This window comes from Pygoscelis adeliae, unplaced genomic scaffold, assembly GCF_000699105.1.
Source record: "Pygoscelis adeliae isolate BGI_AS28 unplaced genomic scaffold, ASM69910v1 Scaffold608, whole genome shotgun sequence".
NCBI lineage: Eukaryota > Metazoa > Chordata > Aves > Sphenisciformes > Spheniscidae > Pygoscelis > Pygoscelis adeliae.
In genome coordinates this window covers 160,686-185,885 of record NW_008825407.1, presented here as the reverse complement: position 1 = coordinate 185,885, position 25,200 = coordinate 160,686, and the positions used below count along the sequence as shown (strand labels likewise).

Genomic DNA, 25,200 nt, shown 5'->3' with positions numbered 1-25,200 from the left:
CAAATCTTCCCATCTCCTATTTTTTGGCGTCAGAGCCTTAGGGGACAACAGGGCTGGAAGAATTACGTCTTGCTCCTTCCCGCTGCAGTACAGTCTCTGGCTCAGAGTCCCTGATGGTTGTCTGGTCTTCTGTCTCTCTCTCTGGTGCGTTCTCGAGCTGAAATGAATTCGCTAGTCTGATACAAGCCAACAAATGTATTTTCAAGGCAATGTGACGGCTTTCTCCTTGTTCTGCCACGCCTGTATTTGCTGTCTTGGTAGTGTAGTGCCGTGGTGGCTGTGCTCAGTGCCTGTACATCGGCTCACAGCGAGCCATTGGTGCTCAGCTCCCTTGCTCCTCCCTGAGGAGATGGGCTTGTGCCTGAGAGATCCCTCAGTTCCTGAATTTACCCATCTCGGGAATGTCCCCAGAGAATAGAGCTGAGCTAAGAAGAGATGGTGTGGTTTGGTTTTGCCGGGAAGCTTTGTTGGCAGGAATCTGACGCTGCAGTTTTGCTATAAGACCTCCGAGAAACTTCCCTCTGATGCAGCCGGGATCAGTACCCTGTCTGGCTGGGTGTCAGCACTAGGTGATGGTCCCCTCCGCAGAGGACCCAGCCCGCTCACCTGCGGCAGGGTGCAGGGGATGGGAAGGACAAAGCAGCCTCGGCAGGGACATGCTCCATGCAGACTGACCGTGTGTTTTGTGCAGCTTGTATCAGCTGCCCAGGCTTCCTTCGGCATTGTTTAAATAACATATCACGTTTGATGATGGTAACACAGCAGATCTGTGAGTGTTTCCAGGGCAAGTGTATTTGGGCAAGGCTGGTGCTGCTGTAGAAGGCACGGAGTGAGGAGGTGCACAGCGTGAAGAGTAGGTGATTGGGGACAGCAGGCTCCTGCTCTTCCCTTCTGCATGGGATCATTTGGGGAGTGAGATGCTGTGGAATAACGCTAGATCTTTGGTATCTGTGTCAGTGGTTTGAATCTGGCTGGGATCAGTGGTGGCCAAAGCTCTTTTTAAAGTGAGGGAGATGAAGTTGTCCATCTCGTGGAAGGGTCTTGCCTCAGGAGCAGCAACACCAAGAACTGAAAGGACCTTAAAGCTTTGGGGTGATGTTTTTTCCAGCTTCCTTGTTGGTGACCAGGTGGTGCTTTACAATCAGAGGCCCTCTCCCTTCAACTGCTCCGAAGACGGGGAATGGCAGGAAGGGGAAAGGAGGGAGAAGATATTTCAAAATTGGCAGAGTCCTGCTCTGCGCTCGGCAGTGGGTGTTGGTGTTCAGCAAGAAAAGCTGTGCGTGGGTGAAGGGAGGGAGGGGGAGTCTGTTTGCACGCTATCGCGCTGGCAAGTGTGACATGGGGGGGGCTTGAGAGGGTGGGGAGCGAGGGGGAGTGGGGAAGCGAGGGAACGTGGGTTGTTGAGCAAACACAGCGAGGGTATGGGCAGAGAGGTTTGCATCGCGCTGCTGATTTTGCCAAAATTGCACACAAGATGCTGGGTGTGGTGTGAGCTGGTTAGGTCTCGCTACTGTTCCCTGCGGGCTTAGGGTCCCCATTCCTGGTGCTTCACGTTAACTGGCTTTTGCCATGGGCATGGTGAACACCTGGCACAGACTTTTTCCTCCCACCCCTAGAGATAGTCCAGGTGAAGAAACATGAGTGAAGACAGACTTGAGGCTGACATCTGCACTGATTGCTGGTCATCCCGTCCCTGACTATGGCTTAAATGGAGGGCTGCAGCCTCCAGCGCTTTCAAGCTGTCACTTTTCATATGGCAGAATTCATGTACGTCCTCAAAAAAACCCAAACACCAGTTTTGAGTGACCCTCATCTGGCTCTGCTTTTAAATGCAAGAATATGCATCCGAGCGCACAACCTGGCTGCCGCTCGCTCCAGCGGGAGGAGCCGCACAACCTAAAATAGCTCCTGTCAGATCAGATGGGCAGCTGGAGCAGAAGCAATCAGTACATTGATCCGGCGGCTGAGCCGTACCCGTCGTGCCGTGGGACAGATCTGCAGATGCAGAGACTGCTCTGTCATTGCCGCGGCGGTTCGGGAGCCGCTGCCCAGGTGAGCAGGCTGCAGCCAAACTGCCGTGCAGTGGCTGCTGCTGATTTCGCAGAGTTGCGCAGAATAGCAGAGATTGGAGGGGACCTCTGGAGATCATCCAGTCCAACCCCCTGCGCAAAGCAGAGTCACCTCCAGACGGGTGCTCAGTACCAAATCCGGATGGGTTTCCAGCGGGGCAGGCATCTGCAGCAGCAGTGCTGACGGGCCTGCAATGGGGGTAATAGCTGGCGGTCAGGTGGGTCCTGAAGGTTGAACACTGATTTTGGCTTCCTAGAAGGCCCTCCAAGCATGGGGGCAGTGTAAGAAAGAGCTTTCCCTGACCTTGGCCACCCTGTCAGTGCTCTGTGGGCAGCGCTGGTGAGAAGGGTGCTGTCACATGCACCCCGGGAATGTAGCATCCAAGGTCCTGTTCAAGTCAGGGACTCGTGCTCATGGAAGAAATCCCAGCTTTGTGCCCCCAGAGCTGTCCTTCAGGCTTGTTTTCCCTGTGTTTGACACGGAGACAGCCCAAAGCCTTAACGCCACTTGGACTTTCTCACTGTGTCTTTTTTCCATAGCTTGACAGGAGGTTGTGAATCGCTGCGGGGCCGGAGCGGGGCCAGTCTTCCGGCCGGTCCCCGGTGCCGCGGGAGGCTTTGGCGGGATCCTCTCTGCCCGGGCTGCGGGCTGACGTCAGGCCCCATTCATCACCATTAGCGCCGAGATGAGCCTTGTCAGCATCCGCAGCGAGGAGGCGGCCGCCTCCTCCGGACTGGCAGTCCCTGCAATTTGCTTCTTAAGGCTGCTTAATTGTTGTTGCTCTTCAGGAGCACGGCTCAGCCCCCGTGTTTAACATCCTTCCCAGTGGCAGCGCAAGCCTGTCTGCGAATGCAGGCAGATCCCACGGTTAACGCCAGGTACGGTGGTGGCAGCTCATGCTTTTGTCTCAGACACCAGCCCACCTGGGCTTCCTCTCGCCTAGTTAGAGCTTGGCCTCGTTTAAGCAGTGTTTTGTTAAGCGTCTGTCTCTACTCCCAAAATGCTCTGGGTCTTTTCCTAAGCCTATTTCACACTGACATTTATAGCTGCAACTGTGCTGGAAGGATGAAAATCAAACAGTGTTTGCCCCCTCTTCCCCCATCCGTTGCCTCCTGTTTTCCCTTTCCCCAGGGCCCAGTTGCGGACAGAGTGCAGAAGCACAAAGCAAAATCCATTTCTTCCCCCAGTGCATTGTTTAGCTTATAAAATGCGAACTCCTACCCGCGCTCAGGTGGGGAGGGCTGGAGAGCGCTCGGGTTCGCAAAGCTCCTCTGTAACTAAGTTACGCTGACCTCAGTGAATCACAAGAAGTTTTGTGAACATCAGGAAGCAAAGTTGAAAGCATGAAATGGATGACACGCAGGCAGAGAATACATTGCATGCCATTCCCAGATCAAAGTTTCTTTCTGTCAGAAATCAGCTCTTAACTTGCATGACTTCTGAGCCTGCAGAGAGAGAGAGAGAGTCTTTGACAGAGCACAGCCCCAGCTAAAGCCACGAGGAGCCGGGTCTCTGCTGCAGGGAGCTCTGGCACAGAAGGCAGATGTGCATGTGCATGGGTTAGAGTAGGCTGCGAGCTGCTGTAGCTCTGATGCTGCCAAAAGTCCTGAAAGGACAAAAGTTGACCAGGCAGGGAATGAGCGGAAGGGAATTGACTCTAATGGAATGGCAGGACCCTCTGGAGACAAGAGAAGGGACCTGGGCACAAAACCTGTCTGCCTGGGGAAGGCAGCTCTGCTGCGCTGAGTTTCTGCTCCGTAGGCAAAGGGAGGGGGATGGATTTGCATTATATTTTCCGCAGGGAAGAGCAGCTTTCAAGATGTTGCTGCCTACATGATCTGGAAGGGTCCCAAAGGACGACGATAGTTGGGGGCAATAACCAGAGCGCACCAAGTTCCCTGATAGCATCCACGTCCCAGCCCTGAGAGGGTGGGGACAGGTAAGGGATGGTGACTTAGCTGGGTAAACCTGGGGGCTGCGCTGCTCCTTTCAGCAGCTCCTTTGTATTGGCCTCTGGATAGGAATGGAAATGTCCTTAGAGCTTTTGCATGAAACACCTTTGATGCGGCATATTTAGTCTATGACTTTGCTGGTAGAATTGTATTCAGTTTGGAGAACTGGGAGAAGAAATCCGTTGTTAGAATAATCTGTATCTTCATGAGGGGCTTTGCTGGGAGAGCTCTCCCCAAGACAGTAGTACCTGCAAACCCTTTTAAGTATAGACAAGGGAGGTTTAGGAAGCTTTAGACTTTCCTTGCAGATAAAACTGCTCACATGCCATGTTCCACAGATTAACTGATCCCATCTTAATAGTCTGCTGGTGTTTACATAGGGCTCAACTGCTCACACACCACGTTGTGATTATTGGTGCCTTTTAAAAACCCTGGCTAGGCAGAAATTCTCCCTAGCTCATAATTCATTCCAGCCTGAACCTCGTAGGAATCTGCAATAGCTGCGTGGAAACAATTGCAAAAATCTGGCACTGGGCTTGTCCAATAAAGCAGTCCTGCACAGGCTGTGAAATATCACCTTCTCCATGACCCCCCTTACTGGGCAGGCTTGCAGATCACCTTGCCTTTCTTTTCCCCTTCCTTCTTCCTGCGGGCTCCGGCAGTGCTGCTCTTTGCTCCTGCAACTCCATCCTTTCACCGGCCCTTCCGCCCTGTCTGCCTTTAGGTAGGCAAGTCTGTTGGGGGCAGAGGCGGGGGAGAGACCCCCGGGACAGCTCTGCCCGGAGGTGATTAGTCCTCCTTCTCTTAAGGAAAATAATGCAAGAGCAGCAGGGTCAGAGAGCATGGTAAGAGTGATGCACCCACAAATTTGCCTTTGTGTGGTGCATTTACAACTAGCGCACGGATCCAGGGAGTTAAGCTGCATATTTTACTGGGTCTTGGGGCCTGATGGTGCCTCGCCTTCTGCACAGACCTTATGAAACTCGGGGACAACAAGTGCAAATAGCTTTTCTTCCCCCCCTGCCCCTTTCTCTTTTTCCACTTGCATGATCGTCATCCTGCAAAGCAGGCAAACAAATGTATAAGGGAATGGAGGAGGTTTCATTTTTACAGAAAGCAATTACAGACATTAAAAGAGCTATAGTAATAAAAATAATATTTAAAATTCAAATCCCTTATCTATATTACAAGGGTATTAACATTGGAAGAAATTATTTTTATTTTTTTCCCCTAATCTCATTTGCTTTGCAAGTCAATCTGGAAACTTTTATGCCAATCCTCTGAATTTTTTGGAGACCAATCTGCACTTTTGGAAGTCTGGGGTTGGCAGGCTTGTAAACTTCATGACTCAGGTATGGGGGTAATGATGCTGCTCTGTTATGCTTTCCTACCTGTGGCGCTTGCAAGTAACAGTCTTGTCTGGAAGGGGGCAGCTGTGTTCAACAGGGGCTTTGGAAGGGGGAGGTTGTATCTTCTTTAGATTAGTACAGTATTTATTGTCTCGATGGCTCCTGTTTTGCCACGTTTTAAAGCATTCGACGAAGTTCGCTGTTAGTACAGCTCCTAGCACAGCAGGCTCCCCACTGGGAGCTTTGTGCTTTTCCAACCTGTAAGCATAGAGATAAAAACACCCAGGCAAGGAAAGGAAAAACACCGAGAATGGTCCGGAGCACAAGGTGGGTTAGTTTGGAGTGTGTTTGGGCAGGGCTTATGTGAAACCCCCCCAGGGAAGAGGCGTGCAGGAGCACAGCCTGAACCAGTGGATGTCACCGGCAAAACTCCCACGGTTTCCACAGAGCCTGGGTTTTGCCCTGCAGCAAATGCGCCCTGTCTCAGAAAGATGGGACATCCATCTTCCAGGAGCAGGTGTCTTGCATGGCCCCGGACACGGCTTTGCCGCTTTCCTTGCCCTGCACCTTTCCCAGGCTCGGGGTCCTGATATTCTCTGCTCTCCTTTCTCTCCAGAAAGCCGATTTGGCCGTGGCAGGGCTGACGATTACAGCGGAGCGGGAGAAGGTGATTGATTTCTCTAAGCCATTCATGACTTTGGGAATTAGCATTCTCTACCGAGTTCATATGGTAAGAGACTTATTTTATAACCGTTTATGTCCCTCCGTTATTTGCATGCAAACGTGCCTAGTTATAGAAGAAAAATGAATGACTCATAAAAATATTTTCGTTTCTTATTTAAACGCAAATGTGCTTGACCTTTATTTCCTTCTTTTCACTGTCTTTCTGCCTTGTGTCAGCTTGGTGGATTCGATTCCCGTTGTTCAACCCCCCAGCCCTGTTGGCTCCCCTTCCCCATCCTCCCCGGGCACACAGCACTTCCAGGTGTGGTGGGGGGCCATGAGCAGAGCCCTGTCGGATCGGTGCTACCAGGGGAAGTGTGGGTAGATGTCAGCTTGTCTGGTTCTGCTTCAGGCCCAGCGAAAGCCATAGGATGGCTTGAGCGTGGCTTTGAGCCCGCTAAGGGCACGCTAGGCTGGATGGGTGCAGCAGCCCAGCAGCGCGGCTGGGTGGCTCCACAACTGCAGCAAGCCTGGCGTGGAGTCACCATCCATTTGCACTTACGGTGTGGAGAGACTGAGCTAGGACACCTATGGGTGCACCTAGTTGGTGTCGGGGGCCCAAATGCCCTAATCTCAGCCATGTTCCCAGCCTCTGCGTTGTGCAGCCTTGCTGCTTTCTCACATCTGAGAATAAGATCAGGCCAGGAAGATATCTGGGATCGCTTTCTTTGCTGTGACCTCCTGTGAATGCTCTACATGCAGGTCAGTCCTCTGCTTTCTTAATCACAGGCAGGAAAAGGGCAAAATGGCACTCCTCGAGTGGCCCAGGGCACTGCCCTGGGGCAGGCAGGGTGGCAGGCTGAGCTCCGCCATGGGCAATTAGCTCCTTGCCCTGCATGGGCTCTGTTCCTTTCCTCTCAGCCCTTCTCATTTGCCTCCTCTCAGTTGTTCACCTTAAAGATCAGCAGGCCCTGCAGCCCAGGGAAGGCTACTTACTCCTAGGGTGCTCCCTGCAGGCGGTCCCTGCCTTGCATGGGTGCTCTCGGACCCCCTTGCTTCTGCATTGGCCAGGGAGGAGCGAGAAGGGAGGCATGCTGTTGTTTAGCAACTAGCTCTGGTTATCGCTCTGCTGCATTCAATAATCTTGTGCAACTCCAGCGGCAGCAGCGGCGTGGTTAGCCGCTGCTGCCCAAAAGGCAGGTCAGGCATTACGTGGTGGCTGTTTAGCAACACGCGGCCCTGTGGCTCGGAGCAGAGCAGCTGTGAATCTGTCCAGGGGATTCACACATGCAAGCATGTACATGGCCTTGTGTCTTGTATTTGTTTAGACAACACTTGTTATCTTAAATTCTTATAGATTCTCTTGCATTCCAACTTTCTGTTGTTCTAGCTTCTTCCTGAAGCTCAGGAGAGGACAGATTTTTCCCCAGCTATGCCCCTATGGGCCAGGCAAAGCCAAAGCCCCCGGTTCCCTGGTGTCACAGGAGGCAAGCTCTGGCATCCAGGTCCTTTGCAACAGGATGTCATACTATTCCTAATCTGCATTTTGGAAATGTGCTCTGTACGGTGCATGTGTGATGCTAATTGCAGTCTTAGTTTCCCATCAGCTCAACAATAGCAGCCAAAAGGATGAAACAATTAAAGCTGCCTCTCCCAGCCCCCTCTCTCAATTCGCAAGGCTGTTAAGGATGCAGCCTTTGGTACAAACATAAACAAACTTGCGCATACATCTCTCTGTGCTGAGTGGCTCCTACCAAGAACAAACAAGTAATTAAAATCTAGTTAAAATTCTGTTTCCTCTGGTACGTGCACAATTTAGGATCAATGACTTAACTGATCAAAAAGGGTCAGACTCTTCAAGCTCCCAGAAGTCAAGTGTAACTGTCCCTTCCCTGCTACACTTGCTTTTTCACACCACCAGCTGCCCTGTGGATCCGGGAGGTGTTTCTGCCAGCATCTCTTGGCTGGGATTATAACCAAGTTTCTTGCTTTCTCGCATGTATTTTTGAAGTTTGGGGATTGAGTACCATGCGTGCTCTGCCTCCAATTTACACCATAACCTTCAGCAAGTCCCTTAATGAGGCGTCATTCCCTGAACAGCGTGAGGCTGGTGTCGCTCCCTCCAGAGGAAACACAGGAATATTGGTGCAGGGTTTGCACGTGATCTGCTCTGTAAGTGCAAGGCATTTGCTGCTGCCTCTGTGCGAGCTTGATATAAATGTGTCTGACACATCTACTTAGAGTGTAAGTTCTTCAGGGCAGGGACCATCTGCTGCTCGCGCTGGTACCAGACTAATGCAACACAGCCACGTTCCCGCCTGCCCTTTAGGCATTTACCAAACTGAACAGGATTAATAATTACAGTCTTAAAAAGTGTTCGGCAAATAGTCCCCTGCTGTCGGTCAGGACTCGGTCTTCAGCTGCCCGACGAAGGACCCAGTTAGGACTTTGAGTAGGGGGGCTGCCCAGTGAACCAGTCAGGCTTGCAAGGGAGATGCAGGGCATCTCCCAGGCCAGGTCACCCCGCAGCGAACCCTGCTTTGCTGCATCGAGGCCACGAGGAGCGATGGCAGAGGCAGCCTGGGCTCGTGCCCTCCCCAGGAGCAGGAAGGTCTCCCCAGCAGGGAAGCTCAGAGCCCCCTCTTCCCTCACCAGCGCTTGGCCCCTCTTTGTCCAGACCTTCCCTGCTTAGCTTGAGGAGAGTTTCCGAGAGCTGCATGGCAATTAACTAATTAAACTGGTAAATATTTATTTAACAAGGAAAGGCGAGATAGCTAATTGCTCTGTTTTTTCTTTAAGGATGTGGTTTGCAGAGCAGCGGAAGGCAGCCCCACAGCCCCATCTGCTCCTATCCCCTCCCCTCCCTTCCCTTCCTCACCCCAACAAATATCTCTGCAATGTCAAAAATTGCAGCTGACGTATGTTAATCACAGCGCAGATCAGACGTAACCTAATAAATAACCACAAATAAATCTCTTGCTGAGGAGTTGCCTCCATGTGCTGGTCTCCTCCCAGTGTGAAGACATTTTATTTTAATTTCCATGTAACTCCAGTGGCAAATGATTTCTCCCCCCTTTCTCCTCCCCACCCCGCCGACCCCGCCACCACAGTGCATGTGTCTCTTATCACACGTAACCAAATATGGCAGCTTTAAATGGGCCTGTCATTTTTCTCAATTTCACTTGTTGTGATATAATCAAGTATGGATTTCTGACACGGGGACTCTAATAGGCTGACTTGCAGGCTGCTAAGAGAAAAAGCTTGCTTTGTTTTATTATGTTCCCATTCTGACCAGCTGGTGGGAGCCGTGGAAAGCAGGAGATAGATGACAAGTCCTGAGCAGTCACTCTGCTTGGCAAAGGGCTGAAATCAGGTGCCCAGTGCCATTTCTGCACAGAGGGATGTTGAAAGCCAGGTTTATTTGTAGTGCACACATGCTTTTGCTCACATACCTGCCTCTATGGCAGGGAACGAGGGGCTAGCTAGCACGTGATTCTGGCTCATCAGCCCTGAAAGTCCTTACTGTGCTCTACCTTAAGATGAGAAAACGTAGATTTGGTGAGTACACTGGAATGGGTGAGTTTAGGCCAAGTGAACTGAGGCTTAAAGTGTTTCTACTTGATTGCTGCAGAAGACATGAAATGGAAAGGACCGAATGAGTAGCTCCTTCATTCCAGCTAGAGGAGGCTCGACAGCCGAGGCCAAGGAGCTGAGCACCCCTCCTGATAACCCGTGCTTCTCTGCCAGCAAGCCTCCTGCTTCGCTGAAGCAGGGATGGGAGCAACCGCTGGCCCCAGGCATGCCCGGGGCCATGGTACACATTGGCCTGTCGGTTGTGGACCATCTGGTGACCCCCAAATTAGACTCAGGATTCACAGCAGCCTGTACTTGGGTTTTGCTTATCGACTCCAGAGAAAGGACCCTGGAGAGGGAGGGATCTGGATCAGGCGTGGTCATCCCAGAATATACACGCTTTGTTTTGGTGAGACCAAATGCACTGCAGTTATACCTAGCACGCATCAACGTTTCTGCCTTTCCAAGCTGAGTTTTCTTGCTTTCCTTCTGACTTAGAGACAGAATAGAGTTCTCTTGCCTGCCTTTTTTAGGGACAAATGTCCATGAGAAATGACATAGGTAGGGCTGACTATTTCTGCGAGAGGGAACAGGCGACTGCTTCAGTCCCTTCAGGCTGTGTGTGTGTGTGTGTGCAGGGCAGGCAGGGAGTCATAAGGTCTTTCACGGACCTGAACACAGACAAACCCAGGACCATGCCGTATAGCTCCACTCCGCCTCCTCTTCCCGGATGTCCTGCACATTCAGGCTCTTCAGTCATCGGTATCTGCCCAGAAAACTGGTTCCCTCTGGCTGAAAATGAAGACTTCCAAGAACGACTGAGGAGGGTAAATGAATCTCTCCTGCTTCCATCAGAGGATTTGCAGGAGGCCTTCATCAATTATTGGACATTTTGAACATTTCTATTCCAGGAAAAATAGCTCTTCCAATTAACAAAGCTGTATTGGGACCAGCTAAAAATATCTGACGGACTCCAGATATTGTCATTCCCATCTTCAAAACAGACAGATAGGAGAGAGTTTGTGCCCTCCATGGGAACAGAATATCTTTATTCTTATCCACAACTGTGAATGAAAAGAATATGTAGCAGCAGCCTGAAAATGACTGTAGCTGAAAAGAACCAGAACTACTACTACTGTAAAGTCACAGGAGAGAGTCATTGCCAAGCCTGAGACTTAAAGCTTCCAATGCAATTTCCTTAATGAGTGTAATTTATTGACAAACTGCCCCAGAAACATAGAGAAGACATCAAGGCCTTAATTACAGAAAGGAACTTTGTTACAGGAGCATCTCATGAGGAAGCCCTAGCCGAGGCACTGCCAGTGCCTGGGAGTTTCTTGCCAGCTCTGGGATGCCGGGCAGGGATAAGCCGCCCGGAACGATCTTCTGCTTGAGAAGCTCCAGTTTGCTCGGCCGAGGGCAGATGGTGCCCTTCACACCTTGCAGGTTCCCATTGCCTCATTTCATTCTTGAGTGTGTAAACACCTGTGGAAGAAGAGAGGCAGCTGAGCCAGTTTGGCTCTAGGTGAAAAAGGGATCCAGGGGCCTGTGGGGCATCCAGGAAACCCATGCGGTCGCTAAAGAGAAGAGCTTTGACATTGCCTACCTTTGGCTTCCTGTTGGCATCGAGAAGTCCATGATCATCTGGATGGGATCAGCGAGAAGTGCAGAGGGAGTGCACCTTGGAGCCTGCAGACTTGTGAGATGGTCTCACCTCTCTGAAATAGCGAGAGGAGCTCCAGCAAGGCGAGCAAAGAATGTTACTGGAAATGTGAATCCCTCCGGGATTCTGTAGTTTCTACAGACTCTGCTGTAGTTTCCAGCAGTGTCTCTGGCTCTGAAGGCCCTTGGTTTGAGCCCAGATGCTGGCTGTAGCAGTCATTTGTCTCTCTCTGGGTTTCTGGGAAGAATATAAGGAAAAGCAGAACACCGCAGCAATTGACCAGAAAAAGGGAAAGGACAAAAGAAGAACGTAGTATCTTTCACTGTTTGTACCCCACCTGCTTATACCAAGCACAGTAAGATAACCCAGTATGGAAGAGAGACCTTGTCTTAAAGAAAGACTCTGGAATTATACCCAGGAGAACGTGAACCTTTGCTTGGGAAGTAACTTTAAATTAATCTGAAAACGGACGCAGGGTGGTCTGAACCACTGATTCTTAACTCATCTATTTGTTAAAAGGCTTAATAAGCCAGATTCTGTAAAAATGCTAATGTAGATCCCAAGCTCAAACTCATCTTGTCCTTAAGGATACAGGGATAGGATGTTATGGTGTGGTGGTTCTTTACTTCATGCAGGGCAGAGTTTGCTGTAGGAGGTTTCTGAGATGTGTTACGGTCCCGGCTGGTGACTGGAGCTGAGAATATCACAGTATCCTAGATATTTTTAGTAGAGGAAGATTTTTGTGCAACAACTATTGCCTTTTCTAGCAACAACTTAGTATTCAGAACTACAAGACCTTGTGAAATTCAGGTTTTGCATAAGATGAGGAATACTTCAGTAGTAAAACAGTGGTTTTTAATGGAAATGGAATTTAAAGTGCTGCTCTGAGTCTGGGGAAGGAAAAAAAAAAAAACCCAACTATGTTTCCTGGGGAGTTTTGTGAAAACAGAAAATTATTCACTGCCTTTGGATTAAGCACAGCTCTAAAATATCGGGAGACTGGTCTTTGATGCTCTGGGTTTGCTATGCAATTGAGGTTAGGTGTTATTTATTACCAGCTATTATTAGTTTATGTGGTGTCACAGATGGACAAGGTAAGGCAGTGGACTAGAGAAAAATGAGGCCTCTGTGTGTCAAAGATGATCCCCAGCAGCAGCTTTTGTGTAAAGCGATCGAACTACAGCGGAGCAGCTGCCGTGCTGCAAGTGCTGGGAAACGGCTGCTGGAGTGAGCTGCATTGAGCAAACAGTGATAAGACGTTTTCAGCACACAACAGAGCAAGGTGCCATTAAGAAATATGCTGGCGGCCTGGCCGAGACGTGATAAAAGGCTGTTTCCACTCTGACTTTACAGTAAAAGCTTTCACAGGAGCTCTGACTCGTGGGCAGCTTCCTGGGTACAGGTGCTTGGGGAAACTGTAGAGCTTGAGGTTTTGTAATGCCAGGACTGACTGGTTTGGGGCGGAAGATACTGGCTCCTGTGAGCAAAAGGCTCACGTTCCCACGGGGTTAATGCAACCCTTTAGCCCTGCGTTGGGAGTTCATGCTTTTGCTGGGAGTCTTTCAGAGGAGACGGTAAGAAAAGAAGATGCCTCAGGTAGATGAGCGTTGCCTGAACACTTGCAGCATTCGGGGTGGGAGAGATGTGTCAGGGGTGCACAGTGCTGAAACAAAGCGCTTTCTGCTCCACACGGATATTAAAAACTGCACAGAGAGCGAAAGAGCACCTCTTTAGTCCTGCGGCTTGTGCTCTATTGACCTCTTCCCCCTGTCCTCCACGGTGGCGTTGAGAGTGCTCAAAGGTAAATTAGCGGCTGTTTTTTCCATCCTGGAGGAGGCTGTGTTGCAGGGGAGATGCATGTGCAGAGCTGGTGGTGGTGGGAGAAGTACGCTCACCAAAATGGGAGGTGTTCAGCTTTTGAGAAACTTCTCCTAGAAATTAATCCTCCCTTTGCACAAATTTTGCTAAATTTGACAAGATTTCAATGGTGGCAGTATCCTTGTGAAAATTAATAAAGGTACTTTGAGAGAAGATCAACCTGTTTTTTTTTCTAGCAGTGAAGCCTTACTTTTCAAGGAAAGGTGGTTTGCTGAGAAAAAACAGGAAATTCTGACGCATCCTGGAGATAAAAATATCGTGTTCCCTGAGATAAAAGTAATAATTTTACTGAGTTTTGTAGAGAAGAAACATTTCAAGGCTGAGGAAAGAAAACCAGAAATACTGCAAACATCTCTTTTTTTTCCTTTTCTGCACAGAAATATTTTTTCCCCCCCTCTGCTTTGTGCAAAGGATCCCACCCACCTCCGAGCTCAGGCGTGCTCTCCCAGGGGAGCCCCCTCCTGCCCAGCAAGCGTGGTGTGCAGCCTGCTTGGGTGGACAAAGGCTCTAGATGGGGACGACCCCCTCGGGGGCCCTGCAGGCGAGGGGTGCAGCACATCCTACCGTGGGGAGAGCCAGGGTGCTGCGATTGTCTCGATTTTTCTATCAATTCACTTCTTTCTTTGCTTGGAGGAACAAAGGTGGTTGAGGTGGGGAGAGGAATAGTCTTAGGAGATGAATCCCAGCAGGGAGATGCTGCAGGACTTGGTCATTTGTTGCATTTGGTGTCACCTGTTTTCCCTGCAAGGCTTTTGCAAAGCCCTGTTTACTTTATTTCCCTTCTGTTGCTCCCATCCGTTGCCAGCATCAGGGCAGGTGTGTTTCTTTGCATCTTTTTCGGAATGGACTACTTAACTTGCAGAAATACAAACCGGTCAAACTCCTTTTTGTTTCCCTTCCAGGGCCGCAAACCTGGCTACTTCTCATTCCTGGATCCCTTTTCCCCTGGCGTCTGGCTCTTCATGCTGCTCGCCTACCTGGCTGTCAGCTGCGTCCTCTTCTTGGTTGCTCGGTAATGTGACTGGCGCTGCCTTTTCCTTCCTCGCGGTGCCATCTAGCGTCACGCTCCCAGACCCATGGGGCGATGCGTGGTGAGGGGCTGCGCGGGGGGACACGGGGACATCCCCCAGGCCACCAGTGTGGAGGGCGCAGTAAGGGGGGGGCAGAAGCATCCCAGCCCCCTGCCCTCCGCCAGCTGGGGACTGGGGCTTTGCCGCTGAGGGCCCGCGCAGGCACGTCACCAATGCATATGGCAGCCCTGGGATGGCCGTTGGCACGGCTGTGACAGGGAGGGCGGGAGCAGCGTGCCACGATTCAGGAGTGTGCTTGGCCACAGCGGTGGGTGCCGGTGCCGAGAGCTGCGTGGGAAGGGAGGGAGGAGGTTTGGGAGTAGGGCTGGTGCTGTGCAAGTGGTGCTGCTCCCTGTAGATGCTTGATCTGCAACAGATAAACCAACCACTTGTCTTGAACAGGAGAGCGGAGGCTGGCAGGCACCGGCAAATGCAGTCAGAGATATTAACGCAAATTCCAGTGGTTATGTTTGGTTCCTCTGGCCCTGTAAAACCGTGTGTACAGAAAAAGGAAGTTCATTAATACCTTTTAACAGCCTCTTGGTTGATGTGCAAGCCTCACTTGACAGCCCGCAGTTCCATTTCCCTATGACTAATTTAAATCAGCCTTAAAATATATCACAGCGCTTGTCGGCAGCGTGTCTCCCATTGAGGCCCGGGGTCTGTGCTCCATTGCTGTTTTCCGTGACCTCCTAACAAACTTCTTATGGTTGGTGGCATAGATGGGCCTTTTCAGACATAGTTGAACTGTGTCCTGGCGATGTGTCCCAAAAGCATGCTCAGGGCTTGAAGGTTGTTTCGGGACACAGTTAATACCCAATTCTCATTACAAAAATTGGAACTGTGCTGTCACTCGGTCCCTTAGCGTGGCTAAAGTTGTCATCCTGACAGGGCTTTAATGGTTTTTTCGAATGCCGTTACAGCCTCAGAAACGTAGTTCTGAAGAAACCATTGAATAATGCAGTCCGGCGCTCTCTGCAGACTGAGATTTGGTGCCCCTTTAGCCCCCTCCTCATGTTTTAAACATGATGCTCCAAAAAGGTGCCTTTACACGGCTTCTCACTGGAGATGGAGGTTTGGACACTGCTTTCTGCCTTGCTCAGCAGTAAGGAGCTTTTGACCCTGTGAATTGCAGAAGACTCTCCCAGAGCAGTGTTTTTTACTGCCAGTGCTTGATCCAACCATAGAAAGTCTTCAAGAAATAACCTCCGCTTCGCTGGCATCACAGTGAGGTAGGAGACGCAGAAACAAAAATAAACACCTCATTTTGATTAAATGCTGCATAAGCTGGCAGAGTCCTGCAGCTGTATTAGCAGTATCCTCAGAATGACCCTCCGAGGCACCAGCTTTGTTAACCATTAGCAATATAATGAATTGCAGCATAGGAATTAGAAGACTTTCTTAGCAACCAGGGAACTGAGGATTGGCAACAGCCAAAAAAAGAGAGCTCGGCTACAGTCACTTCAGTGACAGGCTGTCATTTTGGATTCCCACCTCTGTCCTGTCCCTGTGAGCACTGAAAGTATGTGATGCTTTGAAACACAGGCACCTGGCTTCAAACTAGACCTGGGACCTAGACCTTGCCAGGGCAATCAGACCTCTCAGAGCAACCATTTGTACCAATACAGTTATTTTTCTCGATGGTGTCATGCAGACAGGTCTCACGCACTTCACTTTTGAACTTCCCATTGATGCTTATTCTCCAGCAGGGAACACAGCCAAAGATGTTTGATTTCAGTTTCACATCAAGTCCGTGCACATCTGGAATTATTGTTGTGGTTGTCCGCGGTACAAATTCGTACACAGGGCCCCAGCCTCCCCGCAGCCCATGCCCAGATTTTCAGCAGAGCCTCTCAAAACTTTTGCGAATCTTTACAAGAAAGCCTCTGGCTTCTGAGTCTTAGAGCAAGCATTTCACACAGCTCTGAGCCCTGGGCGTCAATTGACAGCAAAGAATTTCCTCCTCAGAAAAATCTGCCTCCAGGAGAGTTAGGGCTTCACAGCTTTTCTTCTTTTGCTTTTTTTCTCCAAGTGCCGATTTCTCAGTGAATTACTTGAGCTACCTGTTTCTTGTTGTTTTAGATTGACACCGTACGAGTGGTACAGCCCCCACCCCTGCTCACAAGGCAGATGCAATCTTCTCGTGAATCAGTACTCTCTCGGCAACAGCTTGTGGTTTCCAGTCGGGGGATTCATGCAGCAAGGCTCCACCATTGCCCCCCAGGCGTTATCCACGCGCTGTGTCAGTGGAGTCTGGTAAGGAGGTCCGCCCTCCTCTTAAGGAAGGCTTCTCTGTGGGTCTTCTCTGGGCAGGAGCAGATGGAGAGGCAGAGGGTGGGGATGGAGATCAGATTCAGTCCATGGGGAAATCTCAGGTCACCATCTTCACTTCCCCTTTCCCTAGGTGGGCATTCACCTTGATCATCATCTCCTCCTACACGGCCAATCTGGCAGCCTTCCTCACCGTGCAGCGGATGGACGTCCCCATCGAATCCGTAGATGACCTGGCTGACCAGACAGCCATTGAGTACGGCACCATTCACGGCGGCTCCAGCATGACCTTCTTCCAAGTAAACCCCATTCTTTTGCTAACTGGGGCAGGAGGTGCAGAGGGCACCCTTTAATCAGATTTGGATGTCGCCCCAGCCTGTCATGCCTGTTTCATTCCGGTTTCTGGCACGGAGGGGACCTTTGGAGAGACCCCTGGCTGCTTGGTTGCACAGGTCTGGGCTAGATCCACAGTGGGTGATGATGGGATGAATGGGGTGGGGGAGGCGTGGTGGAGGACGGGGAAGGCAGGATTTTGTAACACAGCAGCTGGCGTGCTCTTGGGATGCTGAAGGACTAGGGTCAGGACATCTGTGCTGGACCCTGCAGGAGCAGACTTTCCTGCTTGGATTAGAAAGCAACTTTACACTTGGAGCGTCACCACATGGGTGAGAAATTTTACGCATCCCTGTGTCACAGTGGTGACATAACACGGTCTTCAGCAGATGAGCATTTGCAGTCAAATTTCCATGGGTCTCTATGCGGTTTTGATGTGATCTTGGCTTTTACATGAGAGTCCCTCAGGTTGGGTAAGCAAAGAAACGTTTGCAAACCCTAGGCAAGCTAGTATATGTAAAAGTGCTGGAGTCTGTACGTGGTCAGTGGCACTGAAAACAAGTAAGTCAAGTGTATGCAAACTTATGCGTGCCATTTAGCCCAATTTAATTTTTTTCTTCCCTCTTCTATTCAGAAGGGAAATAAATGAATGAATCTTTTCTGCAGTGCTCTGAATGCACAAAGAACTGCTTGAGGATTATTTATTTATTACATGTTGAAATTCCGAGAGGAGAGAAAGCTTTTCTCATTTCTTTCCCCTTCTGAGTCTGTACTGAACTGGGAAGCCTGAGAAATCTCTCAAGTGAACCTCAGCTTTTCAGCCCAACTTTACACCCTTCAGGGTTTGGCAAAAAGCTACTTTTAAGCAGAACATTACCTCTAAAATGAGCTGAACAGAGCCCAAGTGACTAAGGTGGTTGTATGTGAGGCACTCGTTTAGTTCTTTTCAGGAAGGCTTTCAAGTTTAAAATCCTAACTGTGGCTCTGCGCTGCCTGGCGGGTGCTGGAGTCGCTGGTATCAGAGAAGAAATTAGCAAAAGATGTTCTGTTACCATTTGCAACGCTCTAAACCATGTTGGGATCCATTTGCCCTGGTGTAACGATGGTGGGTCAAACGCAGTGATGGATTAAGCAGGCATGGCTGAGGCTGTCGTCACCACCCCTCAGCTCCTGGCTGCATGAGACGCGTGTCCGCTGCTGAAGCACCTTGCCTTGTAACCTGTCCTGGCAGCAGTTTCCCCTGACACTAACACACAGGATTAAGGTCTAAAAGTGCAGTGAATCGGGAACAAACTCATACCCTGTTTGTCTGTCCCTTGCCCAATGACTGCACCCAGAGGACAGAGCTGGACAGACGAGGACAGTAACTAGGTCAGCAGCAGATTCCCTGAAGCGCTCCAGCATCGCTCGCCAGCCGCAGAAAATGAGCCCTCGAAAGTGCGATGGCAGGGGGTGCCTGGCAGCACGTCATGTACCTGCTGTGGCGGCCGGGAGGGGAGGGGGTTTAAGGGATTCCGTGTGCTGCAGAATGCAAGGGTGAGGGGAAAGGAGCAAATTCAGAAACTCCTAATGTAGACCAGAGTGTGTTTATCTTCAGTCTTTGTGCAAGCAGGTTTCACTCTTTGCTCAGCACAGGCAAGAGAGATTAATCGTAGTCAGCTTTTCTCTCAGTCAAACCAAGGTGGGTTCAACCATCAGCAAAGTCTGAGGATTTGGGGGTGGTTGAGCTTTACTTTACCACAGTCAATGAAAAGGCTCCAGTTCTCTTAAGCAGGTACTTTGATTTGCCTTACAAGGGGGTGAACCAAAATCCGGATTCAGGGAGCAACAAACTCCAAAGAGCTTTGGCTCTGCCCCCAGCCCTCAGTGCCCTTCTCAAGGTGATGGTGTCTGGCTCTGACGCTGGTGAACTGTTTAAGCACAAGGTTACAGTGACAGACGGTAGGGTATGAGCTGTACAGGGAGCATTCGGTGGTTTAAGTCAGCCATGCATGAGCTGTTTCTTCTGGCTTTTTTCGTGTGTTTTTGATACACTGTTATGGAAACTATGTATTTTTCTAAAATTGAATTTATGCAAAGAGCTTTGCTGGAACCTATTGGGATTAGGTATGCATTTCATGCCCAGTTTTGCCAACAAAGTCTCAAATCCACCAAGATATTTGAGCCTCTAAATCTCATTGGAATAAACGGAGGTGTCCCGGTTTCGCATCTAAATCCTTTTTGAATCTGGCACCAAATCTGCTTTGACTCCTTTCCCCATTGTGGCCTTTTCATAGCAGTGTCTAAGTTGGGGTTTATGTTACAGCAAGATGCTCCCACCTCAGCTGCGCTTCCCTCCTTTCTCCTGCAGAACTCCCGCTACCAGACGTACCAGCGGATGTGGAACTACATGTACTCCAAGCAGCCAAGCGTCTTTGTGAAGAGCACAGAGGAGGGGATTGCACGCGTGCTGAACTCCAATTACGCCTTCCTGCTGGAGTCCACCATGAACGAGTATTATCGTCAGCGCAATTGCAACCTCACGCAGGTCGGGGGCCTTCTGGACACCAAGGGCTACGGGATTGGCATGCCCGTCGGTAGGCAGTGAAGAAAAATTCTAGTCCTTTTCAGCTGTCAGCAGAGGACCGGAGCATTTGAAAGGCTGAACCGGCTCTAAAGCCAATGTCACGTTTCACGGCTCTGCCCAGGGTCATTTTTTATCTCCGGAGGAAAATCAAATACATTGCAGTTGCCCAAGGTGCACGCTCAGAGCCAGATGTACAAGACCCTGCTCTGGTCCAGAGCCATGTGACACGCGACTGCGGCTCTTTAAATAATTCATGTGAAAGATGTTTCAAAATTGCTGCTTATTTTCTGCATATATGCTCTTTGCTGACTGTTTCCCTTTCGAAACCAGTGTTTTTGAATCGTTTTGTGCTCCTTGTTTTATCTCAGAAGTGCTGTAAAAGTAATGCTGTTGCAATTCTTGTAGTTTTTAGCACAAGTTTCTTAACAGCTGGTGTTAAAACTCCAGGACAGAGAATTGGGCAATTCAGTGACTATCTCAGCTAATAACCAGGTTTAACAAATGCAGGGGTTTTGTCTTTCAAATACGAGAGCTAGCAAGAGAACATCATCTCCCAGGGCAGCACAGAAAAAGGATGTAGTAGTTGTTATTCCAAGCGATCGACTGATCTTTCGGCCAGTCTCGCAGGCTCAGGAAGCCTTGTTCCTGACCTTTAAGCACCTGCACTTAGCAATACAAAGTTAAGGTGAATTACATAAAAACCGTCACACAAACAGTCACTATAGTTTAGCTAACATGCGTAAGCTTGTAAAGTCACAGTGACCTGATCGTGAGTACAAATCCTTACTTTCAGGACTAAATTTGTTCTCACATTGTCTTGTTAAACAGTGAAACCGTAGCAGATAAGAAGAGCAGAAAGCTGCTCGCTGGGACAATAGTGCAGAGTTACCAGGAGAACTGCGGTCTTTCCCACGGCCCTTCTTTGGGATCTCTGGTAGCGGACATCATCAAGACTGCAGCAGAGCTCAGTACCGAGCCTCCTCTACCATGAACATTTGGGCTTGTGTGTAGGTTGAACTTGCTGCTGTTGCAGTGCACCAGTTTGAGGGAAGGAGTGTTAGAGCAAGGTTGAAGTTGGAGGCAGAATGGCAGAAGAGGGACCTCGGTGGTCTGGAGGAGCAGCAGTGCGATAGTGAACTGCCTTTCAGACCCTGCCCCTGAAGCCAAAGCTCCCCCTTGTAATGGACCTCTTTAAATGGCCTATGTGGGTCTTGGTGGACAGGCAAAATTACCGTCTGCAAATGATGTTAACCGGTTGACAGTCCCAGCAGGGAAGCTGCAGGTTTCAAGGGCTTACATGGACTGAAGTCCCTTCCAAACCGTTCAGAGACGAGCTTTTGTAGTTGGGCGCACTGGCAGGGCATCGTGGCAGGGATGAGTGGGGAGGAAGGCTGGCCGAGGCGGTGCCTTACCACGTACCTCTTGCTGTTGCAGGCTCTGTGTTTCGCGACGAGTTTGACCTGGCCATTCTTCAGTTGCAAGAGAACAACCGCCTGGAAATCCTCAAGCGGAAATGGTGGGAGGGAGGCAAGTGCCCCAAAGAGGAGGACCACAGAGCTAAAGGTAAGCCACGCCGCTCTCCGGTAGCGTGCTGAAGGGACCAGGCAGTAGAAGCATCCTTGCCAGCAGTGGAAGGATGAACATCCATCTGCACACGAGCGCTGCCAGGTTTTCCGCCTGAGAATTACTTTTTCCCCTTCTCCTGACCTGAGATTCCTTCCTTCACAATTCAAGGAGAAAGCCAAACAGCTCTGCTGTGCCTCATGCTGTGTGTTTTTGCCTGGGGCAGAGATAGCAGGAACAACCAAATGACAAATATTGGAGGCATATGGAGGGTAAATTAGCTTCTAATGAATGTCTGCAGCATTACATGGGAAAATGGATGGCTAAAGGGATCAGACCAAAATCCTGGGTTCCTTCAAGGGAGATGGATCTCCACCACAGGCCCGCTGGTTAATGGCTCAAAGTGAAAGTGCCTTTTCAACAGCCAGTGGAAGGGACACAAGGACTCTATTAGTACATCTGTAAACTGAGGAGCAAATTCTTTTGGGTAATGCTATGCAAATTGCCATAAAAGCTACCACATTAGGCTGATGTCCCAGCGTGAGAGCAGTTGCCAGCTTAACACAGTTGCTGCATTTTTTAGTTTTGGCAGTCACCCTTTCCTCAGCAAGCGTTTCTGGGAGGCCAGCACGTCCCCCGGTTGAAAGGATGGTCTTCTGACCTTTCTGAGCACAGAGACGGAGAGCCAAGCCGGGTCCACGGTAGTTCTTTTGTTTTCTTGACATTGCAGCAGGTGTAGGTGTGTGTGTCTGCCCAGTTCGTGAGCTAGGCTGGATGAGACCCCGCGGGGACTGTGAGCCAGTGCTTCCTGTTGGGCAGTGCTGCGCTGCAGGCAGCCCGGGCTGTTAGTCTCGTGGCAGACGGTGTTGGCCCAGTGTAAGACATCAGGCCTCAGGGCAAGGCAATAAGCTATTAAAGAAGCTACTTTTGAAGGCGAGCAGGCACATGGGAGTCTTTTCCTCCGTGGACTGTGCAAAAAGCAACTCTGAAGTGGAATCTAGTCTGTGGGCTGTTTTGAGATGGCTTTGGAAGGGGGGCGGCTAGGAAGCAGGCTCCTGGGCTGTTCCTGGCACTACCCGGCACGTGCTGTGACCCCGGATGAGTTTTTCTGCTGTTTTGTGCCCTCTGTCATGGCTCACTTCCTCAGTTTGGGAAATGAGGAAGGCTGTGTAGCCTGCTGGTATGTGTATACGAAGGAAGGAAATATCTCTCAGGTGAGCTTGGGAACGGGTGTCTGAGGTGGCACCCAGGTAGAATGATAGAAGGATGTAGAGAGAGGTACTGGCCCTAAGTTCAAACTTGAGAGCTGCCGAGAGGAGAGGATGGCCTCTATCTTGGGTCTAAATTGTGATTATGGGCTATGTTTTCTGCCCTGCAATTGCTGTCTTAGTGGAAACATCTCTACGAAGGGCTGATTTACAGAGTCACTGGATTGCTCCGGAGGCAATGCCAAAGGAATGACGGAGGAGGAGGGAGAAATGTGACCTCCGAAGTTGTAGAACAAAACAGGTCAGCGATTTACAAGGATTTTGGTGAGATTTTATGTCTAAAAGCCATGCAGAAATTAAGTCAATAAATCATTGATTCTTACACTTTGATTTAATGCTACAGAGGGGAGAGGAAGATTTTTATAAATGTTCTTGTTGAGTAATGGCCTCATACAGTCACCTCAGTGCAAAGCACCACATGCTTTTTAGTAATCAATCCAATGAGGGGCCCAGTCCACCTGAGACCCAAAACCAGCAAGCACAGGAGAGAAGAGCCGTTTCTCGGACAGCGTGTGCTGGGGCCGGCACTGCTCCCCGGCTCCTCTCACAATCCTGTTCTGCAGGGACGGACGGAGGCACAGGCTGCAGTTTTGGGGACAGGGGTCGGGATGGGAAGCGAGGTGACAGCCTCAGCACACGGAAAGCTCAGGCCAGGTTCTTGACAGGTGGATTTTTGTTCCAGCCGGTGAGCTTTCTGGAGCGCAAGCCATGCAGGACAGGGCTGGCAGCTGCCGTGCGTGCGATTTAGTCCCTCCCCTTAGTGAAGCTGTCTGCATGTGCAGCATTTGGCCCGAGGTGGCTGAATGGCTCCTACGATCAGTAGAGATGGTAGTCATCCCGTTGTAAGAGAGTTGTCCAAGGGAGGTGAGATGAGACGCCCTATGGAAAGGGACGTTTCCTCCTCATGGGCCAGAGGGTGCTGGGCAGAGAGCACCCAACCTGTAACCAGGTACACCTGGGTGGCAGGGACCCCATTCGGTCACTGTATGGTGTGAAACAGTGTTGGGTTCAGGCCTTGTTTGGAACCTCTCCTTGCTACTGCAATACAAGCAGCTGTAATCATTTTTCACCCAGCACATTGCAATACAATCAAAGGAGCTTTTCGTGGTGCCAGCTTCCTTTAAAGCCCTTTCTTGTCTTCTTCATCTCCGCTTCTTTAACAACATTGCTCATCTTCCTTTGCGAAGTTCAAAGCAACTAGAGCTGGGTTAATAATTTGCAGGGATTAATGTGCCCAATTGATCTCTCATTTTTTTTTTCTCCTGTTTTCAATTTGTCCACAAATTGCTTTGTACTTCCCTCCAATGTACTTGCTGTTTATCTGCAAAATCATCATTTCTGAGAACACGTCTTCGATCGTACAGTTATTGCAAGTCATTCAGTTTGCCATCCGAGTCATGCGGTTAGCTATTGATAGGACAGCGCTGGCTATGTGTTTTTGGTCCCTGGCTGGGTGTATGCAATGCCAACTAAACAGCAGAGAGTTGGAATTTCTGTACAGCGATGCTTGCAATTTATGTTGCGTCTGCCTCTCCACAGCATTGTCTCTTCTGCTTTATTTTAGGCCTGGGAATGGAGAATATTGGTGGAATCTTCGTGGTTCTCATCTGTGGCTTAATCGTAGCAATTTTTATGGCAATGCTGGAATTTTTGTGGAGCCTTCGGCACTCTGAACAGTCAGAGGTAGGACCTGAAAGTGCCCTGAGGGGATAGCGTGTGTTTATTGCTATTTTACGCAAGTAATGCACCCAGGCTGAGATGAGCGTTCCTAGTAATGAGACCTCAAATGCACAAGAAGGTTAGGTGCATTGGGCAGGGTCTAAAATGCACGAGCTTCTCATGCACTCCTACTAAGATCGAGGCTGTAGGGATGCTCCAAGGGCTTTTGAAGGGATGAAGGATGTGTACAACATCCCGGTACCTTTCCTGGAGGCGGGATCACATGAATATTTCTACCTGCAATAGGTTTGGGTCTCGTGTTGATTTGGGGATCCAGAACACAGGAGGGTCTCTGACAAGAGGTGGAATCTGTTTGGGCTAAATCAAGCATAAATGCCCAAGCATTGGTGTCGAAAGCCAGTGGCCAGATTAACGACTGAGTCCGTAACCTTTTGGCATCAGAATCCAGAGCAGATGCAGCACTGCTGGGCTTGCAGCTTACTTAGGTGAGCAGTATGTCTCGGGTCTGCCTTCCAGGTGTCGGTGTGCCAAGAGATGGTGACGGAGCTGCGCAACATCATTCTCTGCAAGGACAGTTTCCACCCTCGTCGGAGGCGAGGGGGAATGGTACGGACTCGCCCCGTTATCCCAGAGGAACGCCGAGCCCGCAGCACAACCACGCTCAGCAACGGGAAGCTGTGCAGTGGGGGCGAGCCAGATCCCCTGGCACAAAGACTGGCACAAGAAGCCGCCCTGGTCGCCCGAGGGTGCACGCATATCCGGGTGTGCCCCGAGTGCCGCAGGTTTCAGGGCCTCCGGGCACGGCCGTCTGCGGGCTCGCCTGCGCAGAGCGAAGAGAGCTTGGAGTGGGAGAAGACCACCAACAGCAGCGAGCCTGAGTAACGCTGGGGCAGGGGGCGTTGGGGTGGGCCGAGAGGGTCCTGTTCCATTTTACAGAACATGGACTTGTACAATGTCAACTTGTTTTTAAATTAAAAGCAGTTACCCAGCTTCTCCAGAGCAAGGCGGACCTTTGGGCTGACGCGCAGGCCTGGCCAGAGGGTCGGCTTTGGTTTCGGCGCCCGAGAGGACGTGCGTCTCGCGGAAGCCTGACGCAGCAGGAGCGAGGTCCTCTGGCTGGCCTGTCTCCAGCAGTTGGCTCCGTGCCACCGCGCGGCTCCGCGGCGGGAAGGAGGGATGTGGTGGGTAACTGGTGTAGCAGATATTGCCCACCCAGAGGCAAGAGCAGTTCTTGGAACTTCTCCACCCCAGGGCCAGGAGAAAGGACGCTGGCGCCGTCTCGCCATCACGTAGACTTACCG

The 25,200-nt window shown here is 50.4% G+C and overlaps 1 protein-coding gene across 1 annotated transcript in view; it reads left to right on the top strand.

The window, feature by feature from the left end:
- Positions 1 to 24,781, top strand: part of GRIK4 (glutamate receptor, ionotropic, kainate 4) — a 140,669-nt gene extending 115,888 nt beyond the window's left edge. Inside the window, exons 12-19 of the mRNA XM_009330401.1 lie at positions 5,988 to 6,101; positions 14,051 to 14,160; positions 16,301 to 16,474; positions 16,623 to 16,788; positions 19,173 to 19,398; positions 20,823 to 20,951; positions 23,784 to 23,902; positions 24,416 to 24,781. Of these exons, the coding sequence (XP_009328676.1) occupies positions 5,988 to 6,101; positions 14,051 to 14,160; positions 16,301 to 16,474; positions 16,623 to 16,788; positions 19,173 to 19,398; positions 20,823 to 20,951; positions 23,784 to 23,902; positions 24,416 to 24,781 (1,404 nt within the window). The remainder of the gene's footprint in view (positions 1 to 5,987; positions 6,102 to 14,050; positions 14,161 to 16,300; positions 16,475 to 16,622; positions 16,789 to 19,172; positions 19,399 to 20,822; positions 20,952 to 23,783; positions 23,903 to 24,415) is intronic.
- Positions 24,782 to 25,200: the final 419 nt, after the last annotated feature.